This window comes from Gavia stellata, chromosome 1, assembly GCF_030936135.1.
Source record: "Gavia stellata isolate bGavSte3 chromosome 1, bGavSte3.hap2, whole genome shotgun sequence".
Taxonomy (NCBI): domain Eukaryota; kingdom Metazoa; phylum Chordata; class Aves; order Gaviiformes; family Gaviidae; genus Gavia; species Gavia stellata.
In genome coordinates, this window is record NC_082594.1 from 389,616 (window position 1) to 407,419 (window position 17,804).

Genomic DNA, 17,804 nt, shown 5'->3' on the forward strand with positions numbered 1-17,804 from the left:
TTCTCTCTTACACACCACTCTGAGGCATAAGGGTCTGGGCACTTTTTGGTCCCTTCCTGAGCTCAGGGGCTTCCTTGGGTTGGGCCAGTATAACTCTTCCTCATCCAGGCAGCAACCAGAGTCTTTTGACTGCAGCAATTAGACAGCCCTTTCTGAAGGCTCTTGCTCTGCAGTCACAGCAATGTCAGGGGCCGGGATGCTCTGACCCTGTGTCAGCTGTGAGACCTGATGAAAGGTCTGGTATGTTCATGTTGACAGGCACAAGGCGGAGCAGATCATCCAGCCATTTCTGCAGAACATCTTTATTTTCCTTGACCAAGGGGGCGGAGGGCACTTGCCAAGCCCACGACATGACTGACCTGCCTGTGGTGGGGAAGCTGCCACGAAGGCAGCCACTGCCGCACGCCTGGACCTCGGAGGTGCCTCCCTTGGAGGGGCTGGTGACCCTGGAGATGCTGGGGAACGGCTATCCCTAGCTCCAGGCTCCATGAAATGTCGTGCCCTGCATCAGGGCTGGGAGCGAGCAGGTTGCTGAGGGCTCTGGTTGGGGCTGATCAAGCCCAACGTCCCTGATTGAGAGCAGGAGCAATGAGCGCTCTCCGGGACCAAGCTTGTTTACAGCTGAACGACAAGGAGATGACACCAGTAGGTGTCATCCACCGGTAGGCAACCAAAACCCTGCTCTGCTCCAGTCATCCCAGTAATGCTGCTACAACTTCAAAAGAAAAGGGAAAGAAAGAGATTAACGATTCCAGACCAAAAACCTTCCAAAAGTTCTTAACTCTTTCAACATATTTCTTTTTTTCTTCTTTTTTTTTCTGATTTCATCAAAGGTGGGAACCCTGTGGCAGGCACAGGGGAAATGAAAGTCTGTTCATTAAAAGCTGTTTGCTTAACAGTGAAGATAACGGAGCTGGTTACAAAAGCTGCTCATATGGTTGGATTTTTTTTAATGTCCTCAAAACCTTTGTGTTTGTGTTGGCTTTCTTAGCAAAAGAAAGAGTATTTACACAGAGCGGTCCACGTGATTTCTGATAGGAGACGGAGCTGTGAGAAAGAAAATGTGTCAGGAGAGCAAGTCATTATAGGCAGCACATGAAAACATTTAGACTGAAATAGATGCTTTAAGGTCTTTAGGGCATAGAGGACCTGGAGCAGCTGCACAGCAGCTGTCACAAGGGTTACAGCAGATTTGGGGTAGGTGAGATGCGAGACAGCCCGTGACTGCAAGAGACTTGTTTGCAATTCAGAAGATCTCCTCCAGCCCTGCCTTCCTGCCTGAAAACAAGAACTTGTTGACAAAGCAACCCTCTGCTGAAGAGTTTTCTCCTGAAAGCCTTTTGGCCAGCTCTAATAACAATTGAGCTGCCATCAAAATTTGTCAATATTAAAGAACAGTATCGCTTACTGGTGTCTCTGTTACACGCTTTAACTCACACAGTTATTTCTGCCGCCTTCTTCACTTCTTCTCCCCTTCGGCCTCTTCTCAGTCATAAATTAGGCACGTACTTAACTCTGAGCACAACAGCAGTGCAGCTAAAATGAGCGTACGTGCTCAGGGAAGGGTGCTGAGAAGGGACCCTTTTATAAATGCCCAGGAGTCTTGTGCCATCATCATCTTCATTGTGGAGCTAGTGGGAGGTAGGATCTCCCTGAGCAGGTGGTGCACAAATGCAAAACAAAAGACCTCCCTCCAAATTGCTTCCAAACCAAGTATAAATAATGGAAAACGGGTAGGGAATGGCAATAATAGGACAGTGCTGGCCTGCATGCTACGTTACTGCACTCACCCACTGGCACTTTGCTTGGGGTGACGTTACTCCGGTGAGTGGTCCTCAGCATGCAGGGGATCCTCTCTCAGGGGTGATTCCTGCAGGCACCCACATTTTCACCCACATTTTAGCAGCTAGCTTGGCTGGGACGGGCTGTGTGTCATTGTACCAGATGAGTGCATCTCGTGGATCCTTCTGCTTCTCTGGGTTTCCAAGAACAGTTTTATACAACCGAGGAGGCAGTTTTAAACTCACAGCCCTTGCGCTGCTCTGCGCCTTGGATGGATGTGGCGGCCGGGTCAGGGAGCAAACTGCACAGGCAAATGTCCCTGAGTCAATGAATCACTAGCTTAGCAATTAATGTCCAAAGGGGCATGCATAATGGGCTATTAGCCAGCTGATCAGGAAGATTTATATTTCTAATGTGGTTAAAATGTTAGCTTAATAACACACGAGATCTGAAACCAGAACTTCTGCACTTTATATTTAATTTCCCACTCTTGAAAGACCTATTTTTTTTTAGCTCAGTTGATGTCGTAGGCTATTTGTAGGCATGTTTGGATTGCAAGGACACTTTCCTGGGGAGGAGGAAGGGATTTTGACTGAAATTTTTTCACGGCATCCACATAGCGCATGCAAAAAGGAAATGAAATCTCAAACACTTTGGGAGATAAGTGGAAGTCAATGGAGTCACTGTAAGAAACACTCCTCTGTCCTCAGTGAATGTGTGGGCAGGCTTTTCATGCTTATGTGCACTGAGAAGGAGTCAAGCCTGTGCCTGAAGTGGAGATCATGCTTCAGGTTTGTGCTGAGTCAAGCTCTAAGCATATGCTTTAAAGGAAAATGCTCTTCAGCTGTATTTGAATGCTTTGCTGAATAGACAGAGACAAGCATGGCTTTCATCATGAACAAAGCCTTGAGTGTTCCGACTTCAAGTACCACATTTCCATTCGGTTTTATTGCTGTTTATGAACAATGGTGCTTTATTAATTGTTCTTCATCTGCAGAGCTCTGTGGGTAATAAATTAAGTAGCAAAGCTTAATGATTTTACTTCTCACCTCCATCATCATAATGTCTTAGCAAATGTTAATTAATAAAAATCCCCACTACACATACAGGCAGATAATAAATAGCACATCCTTGTAAGCTGTCCTGCCTAAAATGAGATGGTAACTCAGCAGCCAGGACGGAGTTATTGGTTGACTGGTTTGCTCTCATATATTAGAGGTTCCTGCCGGTCCCCAAAGGTCCCTGATAGCTCCCCTGAAGGGTCGTGGCAGTCGGGAAGCTGCTGATTGCAGTTCCCCTGACCCCACTACACAGCCTGCTCAGGGTCTCTGCAGGTTTCTAGAGGAGGAACAGTAGCCTAACAAATCCACTGCTCTCTTCTAAAATCAGAAATGAGGACAAAATCAGCTAAAAGGTTTATAGCAGAAATATCTGATGATCTCTGTCTCAGAGCTCCCAAATTCCTCTCCGTCATGGTTCACAAAAAGGCAAAACAGGTCCCGATCCCAAAGCACTTTCAGTCTAGGGCTAGGACAAGGGTAAAACTCGCACCTGATTGACAGGTCCCTGCTTGACCCAGGCTGGCTCAGGCACAGCTCTGGGAATCCCTTTGGGATCCAGGACGAGGCAATGAATTTTGCAGAATTTACTGTGGTTGGGGTGGTGATGAGTGATGGGGTGGTGAGGATTCACTGAGGTTGCTTCGGGGACAACCTGAAGGTCTGCAGGGCTTGTGCAATCCCCACACAGTTAGCACAGTTGTCAGAAATACCCAGGGAAAATGAACTGGTGGCATCCCTGATGCTCTTCGCCACCAGCATCGGGGTACGAGCACCACCATCCGTGCCCTGCAGTGCCCCAGGGTGCTCTCCGGATGCTGTATAAACGCCCCAGGCTCAGGCTCCATCCGAGATGGATCCCATTGCTGGCACAGGAGGTGGGTGAGTTGGCTGGGTCACAGCACTCTTGTTTCAACTGGGTTTGCTGAGGTAGAGATGGATTAGAGAGATGGGAAGATGGTAGGGGTCCATGCAGGATTTATTGTGTGATACCACTGCCAGAGATACATAAATATTTCCTGGCAGCGGTTCTGGCTGCGTTATCCCAAATGCCTTGCATGAGCATGGTAGGGAGGGCACTGGGCAGTGTGTTTCTCAACGGGATGGAAGTAGCAGGCTCCTCCTGCTCAGTTCTTCTAGACATAGTGGATGTAAAGGGATTTCACTTGGAGCGAGAATGGACTTGTGTTCTTCTAATACTTAAAGTGCACTGGGTGGGAGCTAGGACAGAAGTTTGCCTATACTTTTCCGTATTCTCTAAAACAGTAGTCCCCCCTGCCAGAGAGTTCAGAGGGTTTCATTACTTATTTTGCCCTGGCTCAGTAGCACTCGGCAATCCAGGAGCAGCTCAGAGCCCTGGTTCGTGCTCTATGGACGTAATGCATAAGGTGGCAGCTCCTGACACACAGCTGGTTACTCCTCATGGCACTGTAAATCCCCCTTTAGACCCTGGACATTTTGATAATGCCCTGCTGCTGGTGGCTTTTAGTTTTGTCTCCTGGCATATCTTACAAGAGAATTTCTCCAGATACCTGGGTGATCGGACGCTGCTGTCTGGGGCTCTTACGAAGCAGAGCTTTTGGGATGAAAGGGGCTCTCCCCTGCCTTTCACTCGCCTTGCTCTTGGTGGAGCGAGCTCACGCACAGAGACAGACCTTTTGTAGGGGTTGATATGGGCAGGCAAAGTCCTGAGAAGGACAGGACCGAACCAAGCTCCTTGTGTCCTGATTTCGTAAGTAGCTTTCAAACAGCTCTGAATCACTAAAGCTGGGCGTCCCGGAGCAGGATGAGCACTGCATGTGCCTTCTTTGTGGCAGTCACGGGAGACTAGAGAATTTTCCTTAATATATTTCCAACCCTGGAGATTTCTCAATTGCAGCATAAATGGTGGTCACATCCAAGTGTGTCAACCAGATTTATGCGACCACCGTTCCAAGAGTGAATCCCCTGTATATTTTGCTCTAGTTCCCAGCAGCTGCAGGCAGATGCAGCCAGAAGACTCTCCTTATTTCAAAGACTCAAACAGCAGAAATGACAGTACCTAGCCGAGATGAAGGGACCTGAATAGTGGAGGGGAACACTGATGGAGCAAATTGCCCAATATTTAACATTTCCAGATATAATGTGGTTCGGAAGTTTAAGTGTCTGCGCCATATGCAATGCTAATCATGAGTTCAGCTCCCCTTCGTATCCCAGGTGTAGTTCGGCTGCTCTTAAAGGTGCTGTTGAGGATCTTATGAAACAGAAAACATTAAAGAGGTATATATAACGTGTGTGCCTGTTATGTCAGTATAGAAACGTCTCTGCTTGAGCTGCGTATCATCTCCGTGGGATGGGAACAGACATGGCTGGGGCAGTGATGCTCCCTGCAGGCACTCAGGTCTGGGAGCACCCATTGGGTCTCCTCTCTCCTGATGCCCTCTCAGGAGGCTGCAGGGACACAGAGATGGTGGGAACACTGCTCCTCTGCCCTGCTCGGCTGTTCGCACCAGAGCCAGCTGCATCTGGGCAGCCTGACAGCAGGGAGGTGGCTTGCCAGGCCCCCAGATGATCAGGTCCCCGTGTCCCTCCCCGGCTATGAGCTGCAGGCTTTGCTGCCAACAGCGTGGGTTTGCTTCACTGTTGCTCCTCGGATCTGTGCATTCAGCTGTGCTGTGGGCAAGGACGGGAAGATCTGATGTCTTCTGGCTGAGCTGGGAACTTTGGGGTCAAGGGGGAGTCAGTGGTAAGAGGAGACATCCAGGTCCTGTCTTAGCATCTCTGTCTCTGGACTCCCAGGGGACGCGCAGAGGCAGCCCGGCTTCCAAGCATGAGGAAAACCCCTGCTAGCTAATGTGGATGCAACTGAAGTACAACATGTTTGCACAGAGAAGCAGCCCTGATCCCACACACTGGGTGTAACTGAGCCAAGCCCAGCAGGATGGGGGCCTCCAGCTCCCCAAAACTCCTCTCCTAACATTTCCACATAGGTCTGTCTTGGGGCAGCCAGCTAGGAAGGAAACTGGGAGCAAAACCGGGAGCAAATCTTGATATAACATCAGCTGTGGCAATAAAAAAAAAAAGTTACTTTACCCACCATCAGTACTCCTCTGTCAAGGATCTCAAAGTGTTTTGCAAATGCTCATATTCTCACTAGTAGCACCGGTAAGCTGGTCGTTAGTATATTTTCTCTAGTAGGGCCACATCTACTGAAAAAGGGAAGCGTGACCAGCCCATTGCCTAAGGATGCGGAAGATGGCGTGGGTTGCTAGAGGAATAGAGGCATGGGCAGTGACATAGCGTTTATGTTGGTGAAAGCTGAGATAATGGTTTTGAAGCCTGTGTAGTGGTGCTAGCAAATACAAGAACCATCCCTTTTCTCTCTCTACATCTTGGTTTGAATTTCTAGGCCCCTTCTCCATCCCCTTCTGCACCCAGAACGGGCTAGCTCTAGACTTGGGTGCCAGCTCTATCTCAGAGAAGCCCCAAACCTGCTCGCTGCTAGGAGGTATGTCCACCTGGAAGTGTCTGCTGCTGGCCTGCTGGACTTGGACCTCGGGTGTGGACAAAGCAACCAGCCAGCCTGGTGGGACCTGGTGGCCAGAGCAGGGGTGTAATGCCGGGGTGATCCATAGCGTGGGCCGGTCTTGGAGGCTTTGGGGCTGAGCTGCTGGCCCATGAGCATGGACCACAGGTCTGCGTCCCCCCGTTCCCAATGTCACACCCCAATGAATGGGCAGTTTTACTAGGGGGTGCCTCCTCTCCGTGCTGTTTTCAAGGAAAAGGGACCTGTTTTAGGTCTGTGAAGGGAGGGGATGGCAGAGGTGTCCCCCCAGAGCCTGACTGTGCCCGCAGGGTGGGGATGGAGACTGTCCCTGTCCTCGGCACTTCTCTTCTGCCTCGACATAAGTCACCCACGGCAGTATTTCTGGCGCATGCCTGCTGACTAAGTTTTGCTGAATTTTACAGACACCTCCAGCAACCCCGAAGTCTCCAGTGCACCTCAGACTTCTTTATACTGTGGTGCACCTTTCAATTCAGATTTTGCCTGTGAATATTTCCATTCACATTTTTCCCATAGCCTTTGGGAACTGGACTCAGGCAAATGGAAATCAGCAGGTCTGGATAATGTGTGCCTGAAGGGTCCAGAAGAGCCGGTGGAGGAGCCACCAGGCCTGCAAGTCTTCCTCAAGTATCCCCAGGCTTGGCAAAACTAGTGAAAAAAAAAAAAAAAAGAAAAAAGAAACCCTTCCTGACATGTGCTAATATTAAAAAGGAGAAATGGCATTATTGGAGAAATTTGAAACTGCTCAGTTTGACATTAGCACCAGACAAAATAATGGAAAAGTGAATATGAGACTTGATCAATAAAGTGTAAAAAGGGCAAGAATGTGATTAATGGCAATCAGTACTTATCTTTGATGTTTAGCTTCCGTAGAATCATGTCATTTCATTTTCTGATGACTTCCACATTTGGGTGATAAAGTTACCTGAAGGCTGCATACAACAGTGAGTATTTTATTTTTTATTTTCACAACATTGTGAACATTATAACAAACAAACAAATAAATAAATAATAAGTAAAGCAGATGTTAATGGAGTTTGGCTAACTGCAAAGTCTTATTTCAGTGACAGCTCCTCACTGAGAGCTAGTTTTCCATATATTTCTGGGGACATTCAGCAGGGATTGATTGGATGCTGAGTCTGATGCTATATATGATTGTTATCAGTTGTGTAGAAGCAAGTATAAAATCGTTGCTAATAAGGTTTTTAGATGATGCAAAGACAGCTAATTTAATAGAGGTGAATGTAAAGTCATACTCCTAAGGAGGAGGGGTACAGGCTGTACCAGAGAGGGGGGCTACAGTCCCAGCAGAGGTGGCTCCAGAGAAGCTCAGGCATCCAAGGGAAGGAGCATTTTGGTGGGGATACTTTGGGTGACGCTTGGCCAATGGGCCAATGTGAGGGTGCCAGTGTGTGCCCGTAGCTGAGCAGGGGTGGCGGTGGGCAATGCAGGTCCATGTTCCCCTTGGCTTGTTCTCAAATACTTCACCCAGTCCTGAGGTCAGCATTTTTGAAAACGTACGGCAAGCTGGGAGGGTCGCTCAGTGCATGCTGCACTCTCTTGGCGGGATGGGGAGGGACCAGGGGAGGCTGGAGTCATGCTGGCTTCCAGGAGAGGTCCTGCTCTTTCCCCTGGCACATGCCAGTGCTGCCCAGTCCCTGTGAAACACCTCTTCCACCGCTGCAATAGTGACGGGGATAAGACGAGGGGGAGAAAATCAGGAGGAACCAGCACTTTGATCCAACTTTGCTCAGCTACAATAATGGCTAAGAGTTGGTTCACTTTCCCCTTTCAAAGAAAATGAAAGGAAAGCATCTTCCAGATTCTTTATGGTGTTATGAAGGGGGTGAAATTGGGTGATCACAGCAGTCCTCAGTGGTGTTAAAGGCTGTGAAAAATAAGCCTTTGGTCCTAGGAACTGCTGGAGGTCACGACAAGCTCCTCTGAGTGTCTGCTGAGCAGATGGGAGGCCATCTGGTGACTTCACGTGAGATGTGGGGTGCTAGCTTGAAACTAAGAAGCACAGTCTTCCCCCAGTGGTGGGATATGAAGCAGTGAATTTCCTTTACCTATTTTAGCATTTCTGTCATAAAATATGCTTCTCCTTGTCTGATGAATCAAGAAGAGCAAAAGCCTGTGTTTTGAGCCATGGCCATCTTTGGATCATGAGCACCATCTGGAGAATTTCCTCTACAAAACTGCAAGAGAGGTGTCTACAACATCTGCCCAATATCACAGCTCTCACTGAACAATGTAAGAGGGTGAAAATAATCAGCTGAAATGAGAAAAAGTGTTAATTTGCTGTTTCTTCACATCAAGACTTACATTCTGAGATGGGGTGGGGATGGACGGAAGCAAAGTGAGCTGTCTCCTGGGTGCGGGTCCCCCGGGGCTCACAGAGAGGCTCTGTAAATAGCCCCATCCCTTGTTGTGAGAGCAGATTCCCTGGTACCTGCATGTCCCTGCCTGAGGGCTGCGGGCAGAAAACCCTCACTCGTGGCTGGGGCAGGAAACTGGTGAGTTGCTTGTGCTGAGTGAGCAAATTCCTGGGCTTTTAGGAAGATATACCTGCGGAAATGTTGAAATTAAAATTACATCTGCTGTGGCAGGCAGGAAGCCTGTGTCACTGCCAAAGGCTCAGCAATGTGCTGCCTGACTTTGTGTCAGAAAGCCGCTGCCTGGTTAGACAGCGTTTGAGCCTGTCCTGGCTTTCCTCCCTGCAGGCGCCCGCGCTTGGCCGGACCTTTGCACTCTCCCAACGCCTATTAGGCAAGAGCTGTCTCGTGCCAGGATCAGACGGGTAGAGGAGGAGGGGGAAACAGGATCTCCCTGTGCAGACTTGGAGGAGGATGCCCTGGTACCACCCTGAGGGCATCCACCTCCCGTCGGTCCGCAGGGAAGGCTGGTCTGCGGTTGTGCAGGGCTGACTGATTTACAGCCCCAGTGCATAAACCGGAACAAGTTGCCCAGAGAGCTTGCGCAGTCTCCATCCTTGGAGGTTTTTGAGACTCAGCTGGATAAAGCCCTTACCTGACCCTGCTTTGTGCAGGAGGTTGGAGCAGAGACCTCCCAAGGTCCTGTCCAGCCTGGATTGCTCCACAGTTCTCCGACTCCCTGAGTGGTTGTTATGGATTAGGTCTTCTGGCAGTGTCAGTGAGCTTGTGAGCACGTGTATTCAAGACCTGTAACACTAAAGTTTGTTTTGTCCTTTCTTTTTAGTCCCTCAGACATGCCTTTCTCGGGGAACCAGTGGGGTGCCCCCCCTCAGCTGTGCTGACCAGCCCCAGAGGCCAGACAGGCTTTTCTTACATGATGTATAAAGCAGGTGAGGAAAACGCTGTCTTCTGTGGGCTGTCACAGTCTTCCCACCCAGACGTCTGTGCTGATGGGAAGAAGAGGGACAAAATGCAGCCTTGTGGTGCAGTCACTATTTGCTGTGCATCGATATGGGGTGGGGAGGGTGGGAGTGGAGGAAATCGTCCCCTTCCCAAAGGTTTCCCCTACGAGCAGGGGAGGGCTCCGGGGCCGGCAGGGAGAGGCAGGAGCAGATGCACTCGGCTTTTGCCCATGCCCTAAATCCAATCTGCTCCAGAGCTGCAGTGTGGCACAGCACCGCCAGCCGAAGTGGTTTGCAAACATCAACGTTTTGATGGTTTGCAAACAAGAAGTTTTGATGTTTGCATTTGCGCAGTGGCTTCCTATACGTGCGCCCACGGGTTAGTTATGGTGTGTGCTGTGCTTAATGCAGGTTAATGTGGAAGGAGACATTTCATCTAAAAGCCTGCTGGAGTGAACCTGCTGGCTAATAAAGACAGGAGAACAATCTCGCCGGTGATCAGTGGCACAGTGTGTGGAAGCTGCGCTGCCCTAGCTGAAGGCAGAAATGGGCAGCAGCAAACCCTCCCGGAGCAGCAGGTAAGTGCAGAGGGAGGGTCGGATCCAGAGGTCTGCTCCGGCAGTTCTTGGCTGTTAGGAGTGCTTTAGTGCAGCCTCTTGAGGGCTGGGGTGTACCCCAGGGGATGCTCTGTCTTGTGCGACACAAGATCAGGGAATAAAGCACATCTGACCAGAGGCATTTTAGAGTAAAGACCTGTAAAAAATACCCACTGCTGGGCTCAGTGGAGGATAAGCTGTTGGCTTTTGGCTTGGCTGACCTAGCTGGGGCTCGTACTAATCCACAGTCTGTTTTAGCCTTAAAACGAATTGCGAGGGAGTGAGGGAGGAGCAGGTTAATGTCAGTCGTGCAGTGCAGTGAGGGGTGGGCTTGCTCACGGTGAGAGTGGTGCTGCTCCTGCCCTCTGGTTTGGGGTCAATGTTTTAAAAGATAGCAAAGAAGTCTGGAGAGGAGGGAGACAGAACAGACGTATTATTCAAGTGCTGGAGAAAATACTTGATCTATAAAGGGTGCAAAACATATTAATTTTTAAAGAGCTGTAGAGGCATCTTCATTGCACGGTGGAAGTCTCAGGAGGAAACATCTGATGCTAAGGATCATTGTAATGCCCTTGAGAAGGATGAATTTGAATGAATGGAAAATGAAGCCAGACATATTCTGATTAGAAATAAAAGCCTTATTTTGAATAATGAGAATAATTAACTGCTGTGAGAAGCTCATGAGAGCAACAGTAGATTTTCCAACAGTGACTATACCCATATATATGTGCTCATGTGGAGAGTGGAAGTTATTGGGTACAAAGCTGTTTCCTCAGTGAGATCTTTGGCTTCCAGAGTGGTGGAGGACTGAGAAGCAGTCCACATGCCTGTTTTGGCCTCCAGCTCCATATATGCGCATGTTTGCAATGTGATAATTTGTGATATTTCTGCGATGCCCCTGCCCATTCTCTTTGGAAGGGCTCTTCTAAGCAAGGATAGATGCTGATGGCACTTTGAGGCCAGAGACATCATCTTCTCTAGTGCATGGTGATGAGACTTGTTGGCAGCCACAGTGCCTGTCCTACCTCTTCCCTATCACCCTGCCCCATCTGTGTTCTCCTTCCCATCTCTCGTGGCAATGCCACTGGAGGGGACCAGGCCCTGCTCCCTCCTCCCCGGATCCTGACCTCCCCCATCTCATGGTCACTGTGACCAAGGCTGCCTCCAACATTCACATCCCTGGTCAGTTCATCCTTGTTTCAAATTATCAGGTCCGGCAGAGCCCCTTTACTTGTTGGCTCCTTCATCACCTGTGCCAGGAAGTTGTCATCAACATATGTATAAATCTCCTCTATTGCTTGAGTCCTGCTGCATTGTCCTTCCAGCAGATACCAGTATCAACTCCGAGCAGTGAGAAATCCTGAAAATCCCACTGGTTGGTGAGAATCTGACTGATGTCCCCAGTGGAGAAGGAGGACCCTTCCTGTTTCTTGTGTCCATGCTCTGAGACTCAACCAACAGAGGAAAGAGTGATCAAACCCACCATCGCTATATTTAGCACTATTTTTCCATCAGTTCTCAGTGAACTGGAGCCAGAGCTGCAGCCAGTGATGATGAGAGGGCTGTGGGGCCACGCAGAGGGACGGGTGCCCTGTGCTCCTGCTGCTGCACCCAGCTGGGAGAGGGGTTGTTGGTTGCAGTGATGGAGGGATGGATCATGGTGGGAGAGAGCAGTCTGGCATTGCTGTACTGGCACGGGTGTGCATGCCAATGTATTTTGTCCAAACAACTAATTGCAGAGGAGCTCTTTCTTTGTTACTGCAGACAAGAGTGCTGGAGCTTTGGAAGTGCTCTTCTCTTGGCATGCTGTCTGGAAACAGAAATCATACCATGTCCTTCAGGGAGTTACTGTGTGGCATGATTAGCAGATACGAAATAAGGACTCTGCGAATGGATCAGAAGATTTTTGATTAAAAGAAGACTTTTGTAATTTAGAAAATTAATATCAACATCAAATAACCTGAAAGCTATGAAAAAAGGCTAAACGAATGAAGCTGTTATGGTGTGCACCTGGATTTTTATATTGGCTCCATGAAAGTTAGTCTTTGAATTTTGCAGATGAAGAGATTGAGAACCAACCTGGGGACTGTGAAATTTTTTTCCAAGCATCACACAAACAAGAAATAAAACATGGGATGCTAAGACAAATTTACCTCCTTTTGGCTTTGTTTTGAAACAAACTTCAGCTTTCTCAGCTGGGTGAAGGAGAGGTTTGTTCGGCTAATGGTGCTGGAGTGTGTTTGCTTGGTGAACATGTCATTAAATGTGGATGCTGTTAAAACGTCCTGGTGCAAAGTGTGTTGAAATTGCACAGCCTGCGTAACCCTTACCCGGGAACATCTGCATCGGAGCAATCTCGGGCATAAAACTAAGAAAAGCTCCCAGCACACTCTGTGGCGGTGGTGTTTCCTGGTTGAAAAGGGGAGAGTGCTCCTGGGTCCGGGATGAAGAAGGGGGATATTTCCTTCTCAGATGGCTGAGATCAGGGGTGTCGGGAAGGCGGCAGGCGCGGAGGCACTGCAAGAGGAGAGAACTGACCCTAGGTGTGGGTGTGCAGGGCTGGCAGCAAAACCACATAAGGACCCAAAGGCTGATGGGGATGGGATGTGAAGCTTCAGGTGCTTTGCCTCTCTGAAGCAAACCTGACAGAAGAAGGGTGTTCACTGAGACAGGGGAGCAAGGTCCGGAGCAGGGAGGATAGGTGCCTGGGAGCTTTGAAATGGGGTTGGCGATGCCAGCCTGCAAGTGGATGGGTGCGGTGCTCTTCTCAAATGGAAATAGTCCTGGAGTCCCCGGAGCCCAGATTTTCCCATGTCATGGTCCGCCCTGTGCCCCAGGGACTAGGTTGGCTAGGGACCATGGAGGCGAGGAAGCCCGAGCTCAGCTCCAAGGGTGGTGCCCCCTCTCCAGGCCATTGCTGCTCATTCTGACATCAGCAGTGATGTCACAGCACAGGGACGTCTGCATGGCAATTCTATGTGGGCAGAAGGCCACAGCAGGACAAGGAACATGGGGGGACTGCTTGGGTGGTGAGCGAACTGAGCAGCTGTGCAACATCTGGCTGGTATGTGCATTCGGTCTGCACTGCGGGGCGAGGCAGTCCATGTCCCTGCGTTACTGCTCCCTCCCGGCAGCTGTCACCGTAGCGGGGGCAACAGCCACCCCCCTGTTTCAGCTGGCAGCCATTGCCCACTGTTGCTTCCCACCTGCCAACACCTCTGCTTTTCAACAGACCAAAGCGCAGTCCAGGTCTCAGAGCCACCATGTCTGAAAGCAAAGGGGCAGCGGAGACTAGTCAACCTGTTGACACCATAGGTTCTTCAAATATCATCAAAGTGACTGTGAAGACCCTCAAGCAGAAGGAGCAGTTTGAGGTTGCTCAGAGCAGCACCATCCAGGAGTTTAAGGAAGAAGTTGCCAAGCGTTTCAAAGCACCCCCTGATCTGCTGGTCCTGATATTTGCTGGGAAAGTCCTCAAGGATCAAGACACTTTGAGCCAGCATGGAGTTCAGAGTGGGGTCAACATCCATGTGGTCATCAGGTCCCAAAAGAGACTGCAGGACAGCCTGGCAGATCAAGGAAGAGCGACCACCCTGATGCAACCTCCCATCCACAGTAATTCCAACTTATTCTACTTGGGAAGCACAGCTGATCCGCAAAACCCATGCTTGATCCATCATAACTTGTCTGAGCTGTTGACCTCCAGCCAGGAAATAGTGGCCCAGACCATGGAGAACCTCTTGTCTAGGATCCTCAGTACAGGCCTGGACCTGAACACCATCAACAACAACGCATTTTTGCTAGGGTTCCTCCTTGGGGTGACAGGTGTACATCTCCTAGGCCTAGACTCAACAGACATGTTGGACTTGGTGAGTAGCATTCAAGAACAAGGTGTGTCTATGCACAGCTTAATAAGCGAGATGGTGCAGAGCACCTTTGTGCAAAACATCCTTGACAATGCCGATCATGTCAGGGATTTCATCATGTCCAACCCTCAGATGCAGCAGCTGGCTGAAGGAAATCCCGAGATCAGTCAGATTCTCACCAATCCACATACTATCAGAGAAATATTAGAGGCCTCCAGAAGTCCTGCCGTAATGCAAGAGATGATAAGGAACCACGACATGGCCATGAACAACCTCGAAAGCATCCCTGGTGGGTACAGAGCTCTGGAGCAGCTGTACAGGGAAATTGAGGAGCCCATCTTGGATGCTGTGCAGGCACAGCTGGGCAACAACCCATTTGCTTCCTCGGACAATAACGCACCCCTGAGTGGAGCCAGGCTACCAGCCCATACCGAAAACCGGAGGCCATTACCCAACCCTTGGGCTCCACGGTCCAACACAGTCAGTGATAATGCAGATGACACTGATGGCCAATTTGCCAGCAGCAGCGCAGGCAACAGCTTTGCCTCGCTGAGTTTGGGTCCTGCAGCAAGCGCAGTGGTACCCAACTCAGGGGAGGTTCAGAACATGGTTCAGCAGCTAACAGGAAACCCAGAACTCATGCACAACCTGGAGAGTGCGTTAACAAACCCCAACAGCCCAGCACAAACGCTGCTGAATAGCACTCATATATCAAGCGATGGAAATTCTCCACCTCAAGATCAATGGGCACAGCAGCTGCCACCGGAGATGGAGAACGCTGAGATTTCGTCCTTGCTGAGAAATCCCAGAGCACTGGAGGCATTGCTACAGATCCAACTGGGATTACAGACCCTCTCAATGGAAGTACCAGATTTTATACTGAGTTTGGAGGACTCACATGTGGAGCTGGATCTGGAAAGCGTGGACGACTCGGCACAAAGCAGTGAGTCAGAGGACGATGCAATTTTGGTGTCAGATGAGGATGAAGCAGAAGGTCGGATGGAGATGGATGAGGAGGCACCTCAGACCAGATTTAAGAGACAAATGGAGCAGCTCAGTGCCATGGGTTTCCAGGACCAAAGTGCAAACTTGCAGGCACTGATTGATGCAGAAGGAGACGTCAGTGCAGCAGCAGAGATACTGGCAAAAGCACCATCGTCAAACAAGACACCATAACTGGTTTGTCCAAATGAACCAGTTATAGTACCTCATTTGTTGCTGGTTGTATTTCAGTCTCATCACACACTAAAAGCAACAGGGTGCATATTAAGACGTTGTGTGCTGTAGCATTTTTCCAGCTTATAAGCATTTATTTCCTCTTGGCTGCAAGGATTTCTTGCATTCAAAAGCAATAGACACGAGGAGCTTTCTGTGTTGTGAAAATGTGAGGGCAGGCCCTACCCGAATGTGGTCCTACCCCTTTACAGAGACCCTGTGATCCAGGTATGCAAGGAAAAAAAACATGCCAAGACACGGCACCAGAGAGGGAAAATTATCTTTTTTTACAGGTTAGGAACTGAGATCCAGAGACGCTGAAGACCAGATGATAAATGAGCTTGGCTCCTGTTTGGACTCCAAACCAAACAGTGGCACAGCTTCTTTTTTTCTGAAATCTGGCCCTACGGAAGAGAGGCAGGGAGTATGTGAGCTATCTAATTCCAGTCACTGCACACATCAGCCTTTCCTCAACTGAACGAATGCTGTTTTGAAAGTCAGTCTGTCATTTCTGCCACTGCTTCTCCTATGGGTGTGAAGTCCGTGAGGGTTATGGTCACCATCAGTGATGGCTGTAAGTCAGATTTTCATCCTGAATATGTTCACAATTGGTTTTTACCCACCTATTGTTGCACAGAAGTTTTTAGTTTCAAGCACCAGTTCAGAGCTTCTCCCATTAGCAAATCCTAAACCCTTCGTGCTTTCGTCAATGTCACACATGGGACTAGGGATTAAGGCATCTTTTCCAGACCCTTCCTCAGGACCAGAGCTGAGTGTCTTGGCAAGTCTTATCTCCTTTGTTTTGCTGTGTGCGAATCTGAGGCTGTGAACGGGGTTGTGCCATATGCAGCCATAACGACCTTCAGAGCCTTGTCTCTGTAACACAAACTGTGACAACTGATTGCGAGCTTTAGGCGTTCAAGGTTTGCTGCTGCAGACCTACCCATAACGTCTCAAAACCACATCCTGGCCAGCCCTGCTGCCGCCGCAGGGGAGATGGAGCAGCTGGGGCTGGCTGTGCTCCTCTGGACCTTCTTCCCTTCTCCCAACCCTGCCAGGTGTGGACAAGGTCAGGATCAGCCCAGACCCCTTTCCTTTGGCCCCTCTGTCCAGTTTTCCACCAGTCCCATCACATCCCTTCCTTCCTGCTCCTCACCCGTCCCCTCTGCGCTGCCACCAAGCTCTGAGTCTCCTTCTTCCTGCTCTGGGTTTCCCACTCATTTCTTCTGCAAGCATTTGTCTCTCCCGGCATCCTTCCCTTACAATATGTCCAGTGAGAGGTTTTCTACCTGTTTCTTTCACCTCCTCCCCCACCTGCCCCATTTATGGTTCTTCAGCCATTCTTCTTATGCCAAATTCAGACTTTTTGTGCCCTAGCTCTCCTTGCTATTTTGCATCTTGTTCCTCCTTTCTCCCCCCACCTTCTTTTTTCACCTTTCTGGAGGTGATTGGAGGATTGGTGCTGGGGCGATGGGCTTGGTGCTCCATAGACCGTGGCTGGAAAATGCCCCTCTCTTGTGGCAGACCCCATGTGTGACTGTGCATGTTCATGGTAGCACTTTGCTTTTCTAGGTCCCTGAAGCAGCGATGCCACTGCAGCATCGATCCATCCATCCTGCAGCGCTCTCGGCCACCTGTACTGGCCCTGAGCTCTGACACAGCCAAGCATCATGTCTTATTTTGTGTAGCAATCCCAAGTACCGGCAGTGCCTGCGATCCTGAACAAGTCTTAGCACGGTGGGACTTCTGTCTTGGGGGTTTTATGCGTGTTGAATGCTGTGCTCCACAATTGCTCTTATGGAATGATTTTTTTCCTGTGTTTCTTCAGATGTCGGTGTGCTGCTGAGCCTGTGACATCCACAGCTGCCTCTGCTCAGAGGCTAATTTGTACTGAAATGTTTCAGCCTGCAGAAGATAATTCCTGCAGACTAATGTGTTTCTAACCCTATGTATGGTGAGATTCCTGAGGGGCTGAAGGGAGGGGTGGCCACCGACTGACCCGGGAACTGGGGCCAGTGTCCAGTCATTCATCCAAGGAGGGTTCCTAAGCCCCAAACTCTTTCTCCCATTCCCTAGAGGAGCACAGCCCACAGATTGCCTCTCTCATTGCTACGGGGAAACTCTTTCAAATCCCTTTTATTGCGTTAATCACCAAGAATGTTATGTATCACGCTCAATAATCTATTCAAAAGAGGGATTGCTATTTATACATACGTGCTAAGATATTTGCAAAAGTAATTGCTTTGAGTTTGTACGTCTGGATGCTTGGCACTTTTGATAAGTCAGATTGCTTTTTTAGGACTCATCATACCTGTTTTTCCAAAGCTTGACTGTGTCTTGCCACAACCTGCAGCTACATCACGTCAGTCCAACCAGGGCCCCAAGGACAGGAGGTACAAAGCAGCG

The 17,804-nt window shown here is 49.5% G+C and overlaps 1 protein-coding gene across 1 annotated transcript; it reads left to right on the forward strand.

The window, feature by feature from the left end:
• Nucleotides 1-13,580: 13,580 nt before the first annotated feature.
• On the forward strand, nucleotides 13,581-15,359 carry LOC104264158 (ubiquilin-2-like). Its single transcript, XM_009821105.2, has 2 exons — nucleotides 13,581-13,932; nucleotides 14,080-15,359. Exons 1-2 carry the CDS (start codon nucleotides 13,581-13,583, stop codon nucleotides 15,357-15,359), a joined length of 1,632 nt encoding a protein of 543 aa, XP_009819407.2.
• Nucleotides 15,360-17,804: the final 2,445 nt, after the last annotated feature.

Bases quoted from the DNA above. Each gene is read 5' to 3' on its own strand.
- LOC104264158 (XM_009821105.2), top strand. From the start codon at position 13,581: ATGTCTGAAAGCAAAGGGGCAGCGGAGACTAGTCAACCTGTTGACACC. The intron at 13,933-14,079 runs GTAATTCCAACT...TCCTCAGTACAG, and splicing joins GATGCAACCTCCCATCCACA to GCCTGGACCTGAACACCATC.